At 39.1% G+C, this 18,452-nt stretch overlaps 1 protein-coding gene across 1 annotated transcript in view; it reads left to right on the top strand.

Annotated features, from left to right (window-relative positions):
* Positions 1–10,003, top strand: part of LOC126195606 (E3 ubiquitin-protein ligase TRIM9) — a 182,329-nt gene extending 172,326 nt beyond the window's left edge. Inside the window, exons 9-10 of the mRNA XM_049934230.1 lie at positions 6,589–6,761; positions 7,214–10,003. Coding sequence (XP_049790187.1) covers positions 6,589–6,761; positions 7,214–7,333 — 293 coding nt within the window. The 3' untranslated portion in view covers positions 7,334–10,003. The remainder of the gene's footprint in view (positions 1–6,588; positions 6,762–7,213) is intronic.
* The last annotated feature ends 8,449 nt before the right edge of the window (positions 10,004–18,452 follow it).

Genomic DNA, 18,452 nt, shown 5'->3' with positions numbered 1-18,452 from the left:
ATGACCTATACATATATACAGGCTGGAGAAAACTTGTGTCACAAAATTTTAACCCTGGATAGGCGATGTCAGTAGGAACCAAAATTACTAATGTTGTGTTGGTCGACAGCACAATTTTTAAACTAAGGAAACTTGGCGCCATGAGCTCCGATTGGCCGCGGAGTTACCCTGTTGCCGGATGCTCTGGACAACGCATGACCATAAACACTTTGGCTGCCGGAGATCGCGATGTATCCAAGGCCACGCTCGGTAAACCGACAACCATAGCGCTGCCCATCAACCGACGAACCGCAACAGGGCAATCCCACGGCCAATAGCAGCGCGTGGCGCCAAGTTTCCGTGGTTTATAAATGGTGCATTGTCGACCTACACAACATTACTAATTTTGGTTCCTTCTGGCATCAGCTATCCAGGGTTAAAATTTCGCTACACAATTTTTCTCCATGCTGTGTAGATGTATCTGCTCGTACTGATTCATATCATTTTATCTTATCTTGTATCAGTCGAACTGCAGTACTTGGAACATATAATTCTGTGAGCCACACGCTAAATTTAATGCAAAAGTGAATTTCACAGTTTCTGATTGAACTTATTCAAAACTGCACTTAATGATTTATTTCTGTAGTTTATACTGAAGTGTTCTATTTTTAGATTAAACCTACTTTGTGACATTTAGCACCACAAAACGAAATTAAATTGTAATAGCAACTACACTGGTGTGCAAAACTTGCAGACGAAAAAAGCTTGTGTGTCACTGCCAAACAACATAACTCAATGAAACTTGGACCATACATAGAAAACATTGCCACAGTACAGTACAGAAGGTAACTGAAAGAAATGGGCAAGGAGATCAATACAAATGACACTTCTATTCAAGAACAATAACTTGGAGATTACAAAACAGGGGACATGGTTCTCATTGTGTTCGCCACAGAAGGCAGCGCATACCCTGCAACTTGCTCGCATGCTAGCCATATAATTGGAAGGGAGCTCTTGTGGTATGGCGTTCCATTGCCCCACCAGCGAAGTTGAAAAATGTTGGATGATCGGTGGTGCATGCGGACGTGGTGGAGTAAGGTTCCATAATGTGTCCCACAGATGCTCAGTGGGATCTAAGTCGGCAGAACGGGCAGGCCAGTCCATTCGCCAAATATCCTCTCGTTCCAAAAGTTCATTCTTCTGCAGTCTTCGATGCAGTAGCGCATTAACATCTGCACCCCTGAAAAGACGCTCAGGGGGAAGGACTACAGTGACAGGTGAGTCTACCGCGTTCAAAGATTTGGTGGTCAGTACGCCCATGCAACACTATGCCTCCCCACGCCATAACACCTGGACCACCAAAACGATGATCTTCGACAATGCTCTTGGATGCGTTAAGAGTTCCCACCTCTCGCCGTGTAAGAGTACTCCCATAATCATCATTCAGACTGAAACTGCTCTCATCCAAGAAGAGTACGTGCCCCTTTTCCTCGTTGGTCCAGTCTGTGTGCTCTTTACACCATTGCAGATGGTACTACCGATGTGTGAGTGTCAACAGAACACAATGCACTGATCTTCGGGCAAAGTGACCACTCTCATATAGTCGCCATGCCATTGTGGAGCGTAATATTACACGGCTTGCAATCCTGCTAAGTGAGGTTGCAGTTGCACCTACTGTTTGACGTGGGTCCCCTCTTGCCTTTGGTGCACTGTAGCGGTCATCTGCTGCGTTAGTTGGTAATGCTCGACCATTTCCTCTCCTTCTGGCAGCAGTGCCTATGGTTCAGAACGCTCCCAATGCACGTGAAACTATGCTATGAGAAACAGTGTGCGATTTGTGCTTTTACCAGTGGGGGGGGGATGACTTAGGGGGTTAGTATAATTATATATGTTACTAGCTTGGACCGTGGCGTTACCCATGGATAAACAGTTATTTATAAATAGATGTTAACGCCGAAACTCACTATTCACGCGTATGCACTATCAGAAAAGCCACTTTGTGAGATGTTTTACTAAACCTTCAAATTTAGATCTCTCCTGAGTTGATCAGGAACCATCATGTCTCAGTTTTTCAAAGAGATGGACAAGAGAACTGTGACTTTCAAGAAATGCTCGAAAAGCATTAAATGAGGAAGCAACCCAACGTACGCGAAGAATATGGCCTAGTTGTAATAGCTGCGAGGATAATTCTTGTGAAACACTTCGTAGTAGTCTGATTTTTGGGACTCCGAGAAAACACAGAATATAAAGAATCTAAAAAAACCTTTATATGGTATACATCTGCTACATCATTCTTAACATCGTGGACAGCTAGTTTCATTTTGTGGTTCATACAATGAACGACAGTTAAATCCTTATGTAAATGACTACGCAGTAGAGCGGCTACACCTTTGTAAGGTACAAGCATTGTTGAGCCACCATCTGTTACGACACCTACACGGTGGTTTTTTAGTTCATCATTTGAAATGCCAAGCACCTCCCTCAAAGGACAAACGTATATATATTATTAAACAAGTTTTATTGGAAACCGCTGTACTTTCGTCCATCATGATACAAGCTCGCAAGTAAACGGATGACGCACCTTAGACGAAAGCAACAATGACAACATGTTAATGATGATTTAGTTCTAAACGTTTTGAAATGCTTAACTACTACATGCATGGAGAGCTGCATCAAATCAGTCTCTGGACTGAAGACAACTACAATAACTACTAGATAACACTTTTTCAAAATTAATAAGCAAACATATTAATAGTATTAATAGTAAGACTGTATTAAAAACTGTCAGTGTTCGGCTCCACAAATTTAAATTATATGTAAAGTTTTACTCCAGTGCGTGGGAAACAAACATCCCAGGTTGGGATGCATAAACTAAAACCAGAGGAGGGGATGGTCTGATGTAGAGAGGGGGAAATCCCCCCCATCCCCCCCTGAAAATCGCGCACTGATGAGAAATACCAAACGCTTGGGCTACACTCGTCACACTCCTTATTTCTTCCAGTTTCCCGTTGACTCTTCCCGGTGTGAAGTCATCCAGTTGTTGGCTCCAGGCTATGTTATAATCAAGACTACTACAGTACTCGTTGACTGAGACATACTGTCTCTTCCCGTTCCTTCAACACCTTCGTGTTGGCAGCAAAACATCTCACAACGCGTTATGTAAATGTACTTAATGTGTCATTTTTCATGCTGAGTTAAAGTTGAAGGACACAATAAAAAATTAGGCTAGATATGGTTTTATACAAAAGTAAATCATCCCATAGTCTTATTATATTAGCATTGACTTACGAACACAAGGGTGAGAGTTTAGGAATGACTTTAAGATAGCGTGCCTATTTAATTTTAATTAAAAAACGGAACACTTTAAATACTTCAGAAAAAATCTGGGTCAATGAAGCAAGAAAAGGGACACAAATTATGTAGACAAAATTTAATGGACATTCAAATTTATCTTTGTGCACACGCACGCAGATGATACCAAATGGTTTTTTTTACAGTTATTCTGAGTCAATGTCACCGTACTTTTGACTATATGTGTTTTATCAAAATTTCCTTTGAACAATCGAGCGATGTTTATTCGTCTTAACGATTCACCATACCAGACCGTCCACCAAGTCCAATAGCAAAGTCTGAGTTGCACATTGCACCTGTACATTTTACTGTTTCTCCTCTGCTAAAGGGAAATGGAAATGAAGTCCATGCTTCTTGACAGACCGTAGGGGAACAATGCAGGAGACCCGCACCGCCGTACTAGGCAAGGTCCTAATGGTGGTGGTTTGCCGTTGCCTTCCTCCAACCGTAATGGGGATGAATGATGATGATGAAGACAACAACAACCAGTCATCTCGGGGCAGGTGAAAATCCTTGACCCCGCCAGGAATCGAATCCGGGACCCCGTGCTCGGGAAGCGAGAACGCTGCTCCGAGACCATGAGCTGCTGACCCTCTGCTAATAGTGAAAGTAATTTCATTTTTATATTGCTGTTAAAATTACATCCGTTTTGTCATGTTGAAACAGTGAAGGTAAATCGGTACTACCAACAGCGCAAAATATTGAAATGAATGCGGTCCAGTGACATGGCGCACTGTCATCCATAAAAATTCCATCGCTGTTTGGGAACGTAAAGTCCACGAATAGCTACCAGTGTTCTCCAAGTAGCAGAACATAACCGTTTCCAGTCAGTGATCCGTTCAGTTGGACCAGAGGACCCAGTACATTCCATGTAAACATTACCCACACCATTCTGAAGCCACCACTAGTGACTTGTTGACAGCTTGGGTATATGACTTCATTGGGCCTGCGCAACACTCGAACCCTACCATCATCTCTTACCAACTGAAATTCATCCGATCAGGTCACAGTTTTCCAGTCGTCTAAGGTCCAATCGATATGAACACGAGACAGTAGAGGCGCTGCAGTCGATGTCGTGATGTTAGCAAAGGCACTCGCGTCGGTCGTCTGCTGCCGTAGCCCATTAACGCCAAATTTCGCCGCACTGTCCTAACTGATATGTTCGTCGCACATCCCTCTTGATTTCGTTATTTCACGGAGTGTTGCTGGTCTGTTAGTACTGACAACTGTATGCAATCGCCGCTGCTCTCGTTCGTCCGTTAAGCGAAGGCCGTCGTCCACTATGTTGTCCGGGATGAGAGGTAATGCCTGAAGGCTTATATTCTCGGAACACGCTTTAACTGTGAATCTAGGGGTACTGAATTTCCTAGCGATTTCCGAAACGGAATGTCCCATGCCTGTCACGCCAACTACCATTCCGCGCTGAAAGTCTGTTGATTCCTGTCGTGTAGCGTAATTACGCATCGGAAACCTTCCGACACGAATAACCTGAGAAAAAGGACGCGCAAAATGCCGTGGCCGCTAGATGTGCAGTCGGCTGGGGAAGCGTAGAGAGAGCGGCAGTGGTGGGGGGATGCTCAGAGCGCTGGAGAGTAAATGCCGTTCTAAACTGAAGCTGACACTCACATTTTTTAAAAATATTAAGTGGGGCTCCTCCACGGCCACACCTGCATGGTGACCATTCAGAAGGATCTCTCACCTCTTCTTTGGTTAGTGACTAAAAAGAATTCCGCCGAAAATGCAGCGATTTATTTTCGCCTGGTTTGTTAACGATCCGTAACTTTCAGAGACAAGTCACGAGTGGGGAATTTTGAGTAAAACCTACACCTTCCTCTTGTTGCCATTTTAAAATTTCCTTCTTTGCTAAAATACAGCGGAGTTTACACAGTCTCACCTTCTATCATGTTGTGAGGACGCAACTGTGAGAGAACTCTGAAACGGTAGTTTATTAACTTTATTAAGTGAGGAACTGAGGAAAAGTAAGGTCAGAATCTTATGGAAAGGCACATACTAGATATGAAACAAACGTGTATTGACTTCACTAATGCTGTTCCAAAGCCGACAGCATTTCTCGTTTCACCAGTTATCGATGGCCCTTAAAAATAATATTTTCACATCGGAAAATTCTCCAGTTAGTGGAATAACACGGTATATAATGAAGTTTTACATAATAACCGTATGGCAAAATATTTTCTCTTTGTGTGATATCATTTGCTAAAATCTTATTTCGATATCTCGAACCGTTTATGAAATATGAAGAATTTCACTCTGTCTTTATCGTTGGAGTGGTGCGATCGCAAATGAGTGCGCTATGTCAGATCAATTTTCTCAAGATTGGTGATAGATAGAGACCTCCAACCAACTCTAAAGAAAAAATTCAATATGTTAGCTAAATTTCATTCGCAGCAACATATTATACAATATGCACCTATTTTTCATTGCAATTTTTTTCGATTTTCTGTAAAAATTTTTGACAAAGACTGAACGGCATGCGCGTCGATTCTGTCATCGCTGACCGGCCGAAAGGTGAAAGCGCTTTTCGGCTTCCCCTTCTGAACACTCGAATGAACTCGCCCAGCTCTTTGGATGACAACTGGAAACTGTATATCGGCCACCCTATCCTGCTCGACCTAACAAATGACAGCTCCACCAAAGCACCGACCTTTCATACCTGGTGCACACGATACTACCACCATGTTTATATGTGCATACTATCCAGTGGCTTTTGTCCCCTCAGTGTATTTGCACAGTGCGCAGCATATTGATAATCTAACGTCAAGTAGCATAAAATACTTTAACCAAGCGGAATCGCAAAAAAGTGGGACACTTAAGCGTCCCCAAAAATACTTTTGGGACAACGAGACATTTCCGAAGAAAAAAAAGGGCTGTCCTGGGAAGAATGGACACCATATTTTAAGAACTCAGGGATATGATTAATAATAAAACTCCCTGAGTTGACCTAAAATGCCCTACTCCTTACATTATAAGTTGTTTATATGAAATTAAATTAATACTGTATTCAAGTTATATGTGATTATTACAGTCCTGATCTCTAATGCACACTGTTATCAGCAGAGTAAAAGGCTGCGTCGAGAGTGTCAGAGCTGAAATGCTCCAATCATCTGCATTGTGTGTCACTGCTTCCCTGCCAGCAAACATTCCTGAGCTACATTATCTAATCCTCTGTAATATCAAATACATAATAATATAATAATCATTACTGGTACCTAGTAACGGTTTGTTATACGTGTTTTGCAGGTAAGGACGACAAGGGGTGGAGCATGTATATCGACCGCCAGCGGTCGTGGTTCATGCACGACAGCGTTCACGAACAGAGGTGCGAGGGTGGGATTCAAGTTGGCTCCACTGTGGGTGTGCTGCTAGACCTGGAGCGGCACACCCTCAGCTTCTACGTCAATGAGGAACCACAGGTACGTACTGGGGCTCTCAGCTCTGGGTGTGAGACACACTAGCAAATTTTGTTGCCCTCAAAGTGGAATTTCCAGAGTCTCAATATGATTACCAGTTTTGGGGAAGGTTACTCTATAAATTAATTCACTCACTTCCTTGCTAAAACTGACAACATTCATGACCAAAGTTGGTAAACTGGTAAATCGTGACACCCAGACAGAGCTTTGGTTTATTACTTACTTTTTGATTCACAGATTGTTCTACAGTAATATTAGACATGTCGTTTTAGTACAACATTAAAACATAGCTTTCAGTCACCAAAATATGCAACTCCATAGTTACTTATCGTTCTGGATTATTCTGATAGGTTCATGCCACCCACCAACTCTATGTTTCCTATTATATTTTAGCCAGCATGTGCCCATTTTTGATGGCATGAAGGTATTAAGACCAGTTTGCTGTTGTGTTGCAGGGGCCCATAGCGTTCCATGGCCTCTATGGTGTCTTCTACCCAGCCGTGAGCCTCAACCGTGGAGTGGCCGTCACCCTCCACACGGCCCTGGATCCACCATCTGACTCGGACGAGAGCTGAGGACAGCTGTTCCCGGGTCTCCCGGAGGCACCAGTAGCAGAGGCGGCCAGCAGTGCAGTTCTTCCTCCTGAGGACACCGAAGCGCCGGAACGCCACCCATCCACTGACACTGACCTCTGAACAGTGGTTCCTTTCTAGATTATAACAGACACTCTCCGACGATGCGACATGTTTCACTTCCTCACTACCGAGAGCATTCCAGATATCACTGTAGACTCTTTAGATCTAAGCAAATTGCTTGGTTCCATTTTAGATGCTTTGAGATTTCATATTCCAACCCATCTTTATTTCATACTCTTAAAACGAGTCGACATATCAACAAAGACGTGTTCCACTGTTACATTCTTCAAAGAATATTAAGTCAAGCAGACCTTAATCCTCCTATTTTTCTTTACCCTTATGTAGATTCATGAAAGACATGTGCATGATTAAATGCATGGATAAGATAAAACATTATGTGCACAGGATTAATATGTGTACACACAATATTTCCTGCCCAAAGTTGTCATCACATTGAATGTTTTAAACATTCAGAATTGACTACATGACTGACAGAGCAATGATGTCTGTAGTTAACACACTGAGATACTGTTGAGCATTTCCACAATAAATACTGTCTATTTTAGCAACCAGGTTCTGCAGCAATGGAAACAGGTAACTAATGATGATAGAACCTTGATGGTCTGAGACTATGAAGGACTACCACACAAGTTCTCTGAATCAAGTGGAGATGAAGATTACATAAATGTGGAAATTATATTCATCCGCAGAGAAAGAGATGGACCTTAATGAAGGATCTCCCACTGCCCCTTATCCTGCCCTTTCTTCCTGTCTTTAGGAGGGAAATCCAGTCTAGTGAACAAGTGGGTGATACATTCTATGAAAGGTAGTTGAGAAAAATTAGCTCAGAACTGGGGCCTGATAATTAGATTTTCCTGTTATAAAATTACCTACACTTTGTAATTATTGTAATAGAATTTATGGATGTTGCACTATCGTCCAAAAGAAATAATATCCAGATGCCATAATTATGTTATTGTATGTAAATATTTATCAAATGGTACTTAAAACAGATACATAATTTTCATTATATGTAAAATCCACACCTGTCATAAGTTATTGGTAGTGATAAACAAGAGCAATCATATTGATGTATTTGTCATAGTTCCAATGTGTGGATTATTTCATTTGTATTTACTAGTGGGTGAAATATGTAGTTTATTTTATGGGAGAAAATAGACTTGAAATTAACTTTTTCAAGTATGATATTTGTTTATGAAAGAAGACACAAACATTTTTAAAATTAAAAGTAATTTTTTAAAGTATATCAGCTCAGAATAATGGTCTGACATGCTTAAAAGATTGAATTTGGGGGGTGGGTATCACCTACTGCTATATACTAAAATGGTTCATTGTCAGGCATACTTTAAACCCCTTTATCCTATTTTTATTGCAAGGCAACATGAAGCAATGACTGCTGTTAGATAATACATAAATGTGATGACTGATTTATTTGACTGAATTCAATTTACATTTTTAAATTCATAAGCAAAAGCTACATAGACTCTTGATGTTATGAATAACTTATATGCTCACTAAAGCCATCACCAAAGACTGATATTCAGAAGAAAGCTAAAACTGCCTAGACTAAGAAAATGCTAACACCACTGGTTTTATAAGTTTTATGACTAGTAATAAAATACCATCCACTTCAAAACTTCCAGAAATTGTATTTAAATGTTTTAAAGAATATAAGTGTCATTTATATTTGGTGGATTTTTTATTCTTAAAAGAACTTCTATTTGGTATTGTCACTGCCAGAAAAATAGTTTTTAAAATGGTCATTATGATGAAAATTAATGTACATCATAGCTGTATATAGAACTGCATTATAGCCTATAGAGATGCAACTGCATTGCTGTGGCTATTAAAAGTTTTTGATACTTTTATTCTATTGAATTTGAATTGTATTTGGTGTTAAGGGATGAGTAATTATCCCATTTTCCATGATACTTCAAGATGAATTGCATTACTCACAATGAGATTCACAGAGGTAGAATAAAACTGGAAACTTTTATGAGATTCAGATATGTTTGTAAGGTGAAATTTTGTCGATACACAGAAATTTACTATTCTGCCATTGCAAAGTTCATGACTAACTCTTGGATGTGCTAGTATAAAGTTATATTAGATGTATCCATGTCTTTAGAAAACAGTTTGTCTGTAAAGTAAAATGTAACTATATGCTTGATATACCTGCAGAACATGCTGCCAAAGATTATTCCTTCACAAATTAACTTATAATATTTTTCTCCCACTGAATAAACTATAATGTAATTTAGTGACTATCACACAATCTGTTCACACTTCATTGTTTAGTATATATATCTGTTTGAACAACATGTTTCCACAGTAAATTTAGTGACTGTTTCTTGTTATAATTGCAGTTCTTGTCTGTTACAGTGAATCAGTTAATATTAATTTTATGTGGTACATAACCTGCCATGATATACATTCTTTTACATGGTCTTCAGTCTATAGAGTTGAAGAAACAGTGATCCTCATGTTTAACTTACTTGAAGTGTTACTAATATTTTATAAGCACAAAATTTGTATCCCTTGTAAATTTGTATATTGAAAGTTATTGCTAATAAAATAGTTAAAATGCAACTGAATATAGTTTTGCAAGTCCCAGAAATCATATAAGTTGTAAATTTCAAATATTTGTAAAAATGTTCACTTCTTTATATAAATTACATGAGTGGGGTGTAGAGGATAATGAAAGATGAAGTATTCCACACTATTGCAAAGTAGTGTAACTATTTACTTCAGATGGTCCTAAACAAATATAATGACAGGTACTATGAAAATATAAACTTCATAATGTGAGTGGGTTACCTCAGTATGGTCTACTTAATGTTAATATATACAAATAGAGAATCAGATTTTATTATATGATCACCTTTGATTAAGTGTATTATTATAACATGTATAGCTTGGGTATTCATCCTGTTGCCTCATCCAAAAATATGATTAGCTGACTGATTTACCTTTCACAAAGAGATTACCCTTATACAACTTTCTTGATGTATGGAGACCAAAGTTAATTCTAGATTGCAGCAGGTAAATTAGGTAGAATGATTCTTTCAGCAAGGTTGTGGGTGACATTCTTCTACCAATGAGACAACAACTGGTTCTACAGGTCTAGTGACCCTTGGTGTGATACTAGATCTCTCTTGTCATAACTAGAGAGAAGAAATGTATGTAGCTGAGGTGTGCTGTATGCTGCAGGAAGTTACATATTTAAGCATAATCCATGCCCATTCTTAGAAATTCACAGGAACTAAATAATATGCATATTTTACAATAAATTCTAGTATAAAGAAATGAAATAAATATTATCTTTGTGTATATTCATTACAGATAATATTCTACTACACTGATATTTCTCAAAGTGTTTATGAAGATGGTTTTTGAGAGGACTTTCACTTTGCAAACTGTCGCTAAAGTAAACACATTATAATAATTTCTGGTAGTGATCTAGAATGTTAGTTCCTGTGTCCGTGTCATTATACAGCCATATGTTACACTATATCTAAGGTCCTTCATCACATTATTGCTGCAGAAATCTGTGGAAATCTACATATTTACATTAATAGAGTATGAGATCACTGCAAGCACTGAAACAGGATATTTTATTAGATTTATTCAGTTTCATACATACTGGTTATTTGGATCTTTTTTCGGTGTGCAGTCAATTTTTACATGAAAACTTAAGAAGGTATTAAGAGGACCTGGTTGTAAATAATAATGTATCAGAAGACAGGCAGATGAGTTTAACATAGAAGATCTAGAAATTTTAAAACTTTTGATTGATAAAAGAGCATATGCCTGATCTGAAACTCTAAAAGTGGATTTTTTCTGAGTGTTTTGATGACACAAGGAGACAGTAGAATTACCACACTATGGTACTGCTCCAGGTGATTTTTTTGTAGCAATTGTTTGCAATAAATAAGGCCAGTATCTCTTTTATTGTTAATGTAGACAAAACAGGAAACAGACTGTTTCCAGGACTGACTTATATGAAAATAATCTGTTGGTATCTGTTGTGATGTTATCTGCTTATGTGGAGACTCATACAACTAACTGAGTCCAATATGATTAGTGATGGATCTTAATGACAGGGACAAACAGAGCATGGCTGCATGCTCGTTTAAATATATGAGTTGTTAAGTCACAAATATTCATTATAATCCATTCATAATAATTAAATTATGATATAATACCTACTTTACAGTCTGTATTTTCTTTCTTACTGCTAGTTCTGTGTTGCACAAGGGATGGTGCACCTGCATGGGCACTTCCTTGTGGTAGTTCTTGAAATGTATAAACAAGGCAATATAGTTGTCTAAACTCCCATTGACTGGTCGGAGTGGCCGTGCGGTTCTAGGCGCTACAGTCTGGAGCCGAGCGACCGCTACGGTCGCAGGTTCGAATCCTGCCTTGGGCATGGATGTGTGTGATGTCCTTAGGTTAGATAAGTTTAATTAGTTCTAAGTTCTAGGTGACTGATGACCCCAGAAGTTAAGTCGCATAGTGCTCAGAGCCATTTGAACCATCAACTCCCATTTGGCCATTTGTGACATCACACAAAGCTCACGTGAAACACTGGTAGATGATGAAGTTGGATTCAGCATGTTTTCTCTTCTGGAACCCCTCAAATGCAGGCAGAAGTAGTGAGTTTAGCGACAGATGAATGAATCGTGCTTAATGTGTCTGAATGATACTTTTTCCAGCCATTTCACTAAGCGAGTGATTGTAATAGTTAGGTTACAATAAGTGTTTAAAAATGGCTGTGCTTCAATGAATTTCAAATAAACTTATATGTTACAATTGACTGGCTGTTATTTCTAACCCTTTGAAGTGGTTGTCATAAGCATTTTTAATAAATCTTTGCACTCATGCATTAAGTGATGTAAGTGATACAATGGGTTTAAAAAAATATGGTGCAAGGCTGAAATCATATGTGATACTCCAAGGAAGAGATGAAAGGGAAACTTCACAGAAACATATGTGAAGGATGACTGCAGAAGGATTTACCTTGAGATATTAGATACTAGAATCATGCAGTTAAATGTCAGATTTGATTCGCTGTGTGACTGAAAGCTTATTAAAATATTTGACTGAAAGAAGTTCTCAGTTCTTGCAGAGGTTTTTCCTGAGAAGGTGTCTGAAGACTTAAGAAGAATATAGGGTCCATAGGAAGTTTTTTTGATATTTTTAGATTAGAGTTTGAAGTGAGTGCTGTGTCCACTTCACAACATATTGGAGCCATGTCTGTGAAGAGAATTCAGAGTTTCATGTATCAAAATGAACTTCACACTAGATTTCCAGAACTCTATAAGCTCTGTGAACTCGTTTTAACCATACTGGTGACTTTGTCATCAGTAGAATGACCACCTTCCACAATGAAAAGAATGAAGACATTTTTTAGGAATGTACAAGTACATAGTCATCTGTTTCCACTCTCTGTCATGTACATAGAATTAGTTGGTGCAGGTGAAAGTTTGAAACTCTAAATGAGTTTCAAACTTACTACAGCATTACTGAAGAATTCTGTAAGGAGGACTGCAGAGAGGAGCTCCACTTCAGAGAAAACCATGGTGGGTGTGCAATTAAGACATACATGCAACTGATAAGATGGATATTGCATGCCTTACCAACATATCCAGGATAGGCCACTGCTTAGTGAGAGTATCAAAGATAGATGATCTTCTCAACTGAGCATGTACTCAAGCATCACAGGTATACAGTGTAGGTAGGAGTATGTCACAAGGAATTCATTTCAGTGATTTGTAAGAACTGCTTCAGAGCAGGCTTGTGCTTGCCTTAATTCAAACTCATTGTCTGTCTTTGAACCATTTGTGTTTCCACTGGCAAGTTTCTTAATGTCTCAAAGTAAGATTGAAATGTGTCAAGGGTAGTACTCCTGCGAATTGCTTAGATATTTTAGTTCAGCAGACTCCATGAAGGTGTAAGCATCTTGACAATACTAAAAAATCCGGTTAGTATATATATATATCCTTTACAGATGAGCTTCACTTTCCAGTTATCAAATTATCCCTTCTGACACAAGATTTGACCCAATAATCGTTCCTGCATGAACTTATTCCTAGACACTTAAGACATATAGTGCAGAACTGTCCAATGATTTACATCTTTGGCAATAACATGTTTATCCACGCTTTATGGCCTAGTGCACCAGTCTCAAACAGAAAGAGATATGAATTTTCACACAAACGCCTATAAACATTAGTTTTCTAGACGATCGCTGGTGAATAATGTCATTATCACGTGCTGCCACTTCTGCCAACCTTGCTACTACTCAGTTCGTTTTTGTTGGACGAAATAGAAAACAAAAGAACAACACAAGATATTTAAAAGTTTGAAACAGATATGCTTGTCGAATTGGTCAGTGTAAATGCCATAGTTCTTGAAAATAAAAGGGCTGAAGGCTGCAGTATAAAAGAGAAAATATACAGTGTCTCGTTTCAGATATTAGTTTTTCGGTTTTTTTTCCCCACACAGTTCGAATACTTACTTTATTTAAATAATACAAAATTCATAAAATTTATGCTAATTAACATATCTATCATTTTTACCAGAAATGCATGTCATTTTGTTTCTAACTGTATACTGCAAACAAAAATCCTTATTACTAATCTTTTATAAAAGATCCCAAATCAATGTTGGATAGTTAAAAAAACTACAAAACAAAATTTTTTCCATCTCTTTGTTTTTTACACTTCACGTTAATGTTCATACAACTAGCACCTTTGTTTAAAAATTTGAATCAACTACGAGGCGAACCCAGGCCCTCCACGCAGCGAGCAAGCAAGCTGGCACAGTACCACCCTGCTTGCCGAAAAAGATCTACCTTATTTTAGTACATTAAACGTGGTCGAAAATCACAGAAAACGATTTTTTTGAGAATTTTCGAAAATTGCAGTGAACTGCCAGAGGAAATATATATTCAATAATTCGATTTTTGCGTGGTCCCCTTACCAAAGAAAAACAGGCAATACTAGGAGGCACATTTAGTTTTACTCCTGGTAAGCCTGATTCAGAATGTAATAAACTTTCTGGGTTCGTATTACATAAAGGGTATGGGATATGAAACCATGAGTGTCTCAGTACATTGAAACATGTTGCTATGTTAAAACCGTATGGTTATAAAACCCTGATCATATCTAGAAAACCAAGCGTGAGCCATGGTCAAATTTAACTGGGGTGAACTCCCTCACTTACGTTTGATTGAGATCGGTGCACCATAGTTTTTTGTTGAACGTGATTAAATGTCGACATTGACAGAATTAACTTTTAATCCAGGTTGTTGCACTCGGCTGTTAGTGTGAGTTTACCACGAATAGTGGTTCTGAATTTCCTTACAGTTGTGAAACGATGGTATCGCTTGTCCAGAACAGCTCACTAGGCGAAATATTAATTACCCCTTCTTAAGAGAGCATACTGGAAAGATAGGTGTGCTGTAGATGGTACAGAACTGGTGTCACGTAGTCACATTACCCTCCACCGCTGACTAAAGTCCTGTGTGTCTGAATCAGCTGTTTGTATGTACTCAATACAGTAAGAGAGTTCAATGCCGGGACACGAGCGCGACTGCTACGGTCGCAGGTTCGAATCCTGCCTCGGGCAATGATGTGTGTGATGTCCTTAGGTTAGTTAGGTTTAATTAGTTCTAAGATCTAGGGGACTGATGATCACATATGTTAAGTCCCATAGTGCTCAGAGCCATTTTGAACCGGGACGCGACAAAATAGAAGAGGGATCTATCGTGGTGGGAATGTCCATGATCAGACTGTGAAGGGAGTTGTCCAATTTTTGTTGCATCAACAAATCGTGTCTACAAGAAACGGTGTACCACTTGTACCTATGTAACACGGCGTAGCAACAGCGGCAGTAAACAAATGTTAGCTGATAGGGACTAGGGACGAATGTAACGCTTTGTCAGTGACGTTCAGTTTCACAAATAACAAGAAGTGCTGTTGCCACTGAAAGCAGCTCCATCTAAAGCATTTTACAAGCGAACATTGTAAAAGAAACTATATGAAATTGTATTAAATGGAGTAGGTTACTATACAATAGGTCGTTGCTCATAGCGGTGCCTAAAACAATTCGTCTTCAATGGGCCAGGCATGAAAGAAACTGGACAATAGCTGACAGGAACTGAGTATTGTGTCCATCATAATTATCCGGGCTGTTATGGCGTGGTCGGTTGATGAATTCAGTATTGTGGCCCGAAGAATAGTGATTTTTTCAAAAGATGTAAGACATCCAACAGTGCGGTGATGGTTCTTTGATCGTTTGGGGTGTTCTTCATATCATGAATTGATCCCACTGGTTCAGAGCTACTTGGAAATGAACCGGGATCTTTACTTCAGTTATCTCGGTGACTAAGTTTTATTCTTTCTTTACATCTTCATGATGAGCATACTGCATACATTTCCGTCATCTAATATGACACCAACAGTTTAACGAGCAGTAAGGTGTCCTATCACATTTCAGATAATTAGCTAAATCACAGTCTTAATCGCAAAGAGAATGATTGGTATATTTGGGACAGCAGGTGGTAGTCGACATCCCCACAATCTGGTAGCTTTACTGGATATTATCGTCAATGACTGACTTCAGCCAGCTATGGCGAGACTGCATACTGTAACATCCGAAGCACCAAAAATAAACGCAAAAATGTCCATTTAAAAAAGCGAAGATGCTCGGTGGTTTCCTAAGAGACAGTCTCCATGCCTTCCAAATTACAATGGTGTGCAAAACGTAAGAAAGAAAGTAACTTTCGCACGATGTGCCACTGTCGAGTAAAATAGCTCAATGAAACTTGGACAATACATGGAAAGAACTGCTACATTGTAGTACATTAGGTAACTGAAAGGAATATGTAACGAGACGAACAGAAATGATACTTTTATTCAAAGACAATAAATACACTGATGTCACCGCGATTCATGATAGTGTCCTGGACATTACAAAAAGGTGGACTATGGTTCGCAATAGGGTAAATGATCACCACAGACGACAACGATGCTATGCAACATGTTCCCATGCTGGCTACAAGGTAGATAAGGGGGTCTTGTGGAAGGGCGTTCCATTTCTCGACCAACGCGGTTAATAACTGTTGGATGGTCGTTGAAGCATGTGGATGTGCTGCAATATAGCTCCAAATTATCCCATACGTGCTCAATGCCATCTAAATCTGAGGAAAGGACAGGCCAATCAAAATGGTTCAAATGGCTCTAAGCACTATGGGACGTAACATCTGAGGTCATCAGTCCTCTAGACTTAGAAACTACTTAAACCTAACTAACCTAAGACCATCACACACATCCATGTCCGAGGCAGGATTCGAACCTGCAACTGTAGCAGCAGAGCGATTCCGGACTGAAGCGCCTAGAACCGCTCGACCACAGCGGTCGACACAGGCCAATCAATTCGCCGAATGTCCTCTTCTTCCAAGAGCTGCTTCACCTGCGAAATTAGATGTGGTAGTGCATTTTCATCCATAAAAGTGAAGTAATGGCAGAAAGAACGCCGGAAATGACAAACATGGGGAAGGAGTTCAGTTTCACGAGCACGTTAACAGATAAGTGTATTGTGTTCAAAGATCTGGGTTCAGTACGCCGATGCAACGTTTCGCCAATGCACTTCAAAACACCTGGACCAACAAAACGGTTACAATGGATAGACCCTCGTATGGCGAGGGCTGAGAACACATATTGCACTCAGGAACTTTGTCAAACAGTTGGTGCAAAACCAGACGTTCCTTGAATTCAAAGAAATAGTACTGATGGCAGTTGAGAGATTCATACCAGATAAATTAATAAGAGATGGAGCAGACCCTCCATGATTCAAAAAACAGATCACGAAGTAGTTGTAGAAGCAACGTAGCAAGCATGCCAGATTTAAAAGATTTTGAAGTATCCAAGATTGGCAATGTTTTACAGAAGTTCGAAATATAGCGCAGACGTAAATGCTAAATGCTTTTAATAGTCTCCAGAGTGAAAATCTATCTCGAAATCTGGCAGAAACTTCGAAGAGATTCTGGTTGTCCATAAATTTCACCAACGGCAATAGACTCTTATCGATGACATCGATTTGCAGTAAGATTTTTGGAACATATACTGAGTACCAATATTATGAAACATCTCAAAGAAGACGATCTGTTGACGTACAGTAACCACGGATGCAGAAAATGTTCTTGTGAAACACAACTGGCCCTTTATACATGCTAAGTAATGAGTGCTATCGACAGGGGATCTCATTGATTTAGTATCTGAAGATTACCAAAAGGCTTTGGACACCGTTCCTCACAAGTGGCTTCTAATCGGATGGTGTGCCTATGTATCGTCTTAGTTTTGCGACTGGATTAGTCATTTACTATGAGAAAGAGAATAGTTCACCGTAATTGACGGGAAATCGTCCAGTGAAGAAGAAATGACATCTAGCGTTGCCCAAGGAAGACGCTAGGCAATTAAATGGGGTGCCAAGAAGTTCAACCTTTCAAGGCGTGGATGTTTCCCTTAAAAAAAAAAAAAATTATATTAGTGTGATAATTTATTTTTAAAATGGCTTTCTTCGAATCAAGTACAAAATTTAGAACGTTTCAATAACAGCTGATACTACGAAGACAACTGAGGTGTCACAAAATTTATCTTATCAAGATCTAGTTATTATGCGCATAAGAACTTACATTGGTGGGATGATTAACTCCCACAATAGTTTCCTTCGAATCAAGTACTAAATTTAGGACATTTCGGGAACGGAAGACGCTAGGAAAGCAAATAAGGTACAAACATAATCATGGTTTTCGACCATAAGTTAAAAGTCAATAAAGAAGGAACAAAACTCAGTGAGTTGTGTCATGAAATAATTTGTATAAACATAAAGACATAAAATAGAATAGAGAAACATTTGACGTGATTAGAATGATGTTCGAAATTATGTTCAGCAAATGTCAAATGTTTCTCCAATCTGCTTTATTGCTTGCTGACAACCGACACAAAACGATGAAAGGAAAAACATTTCTCAC

This window comes from Schistocerca nitens, chromosome 7 (genome assembly GCF_023898315.1).
Source record: "Schistocerca nitens isolate TAMUIC-IGC-003100 chromosome 7, iqSchNite1.1, whole genome shotgun sequence".
NCBI classification, from domain to species: Eukaryota; Metazoa; Arthropoda; class Insecta; order Orthoptera; family Acrididae; genus Schistocerca; species Schistocerca nitens.
This window is presented reverse-complemented; position numbering and strand designations above follow the sequence as displayed.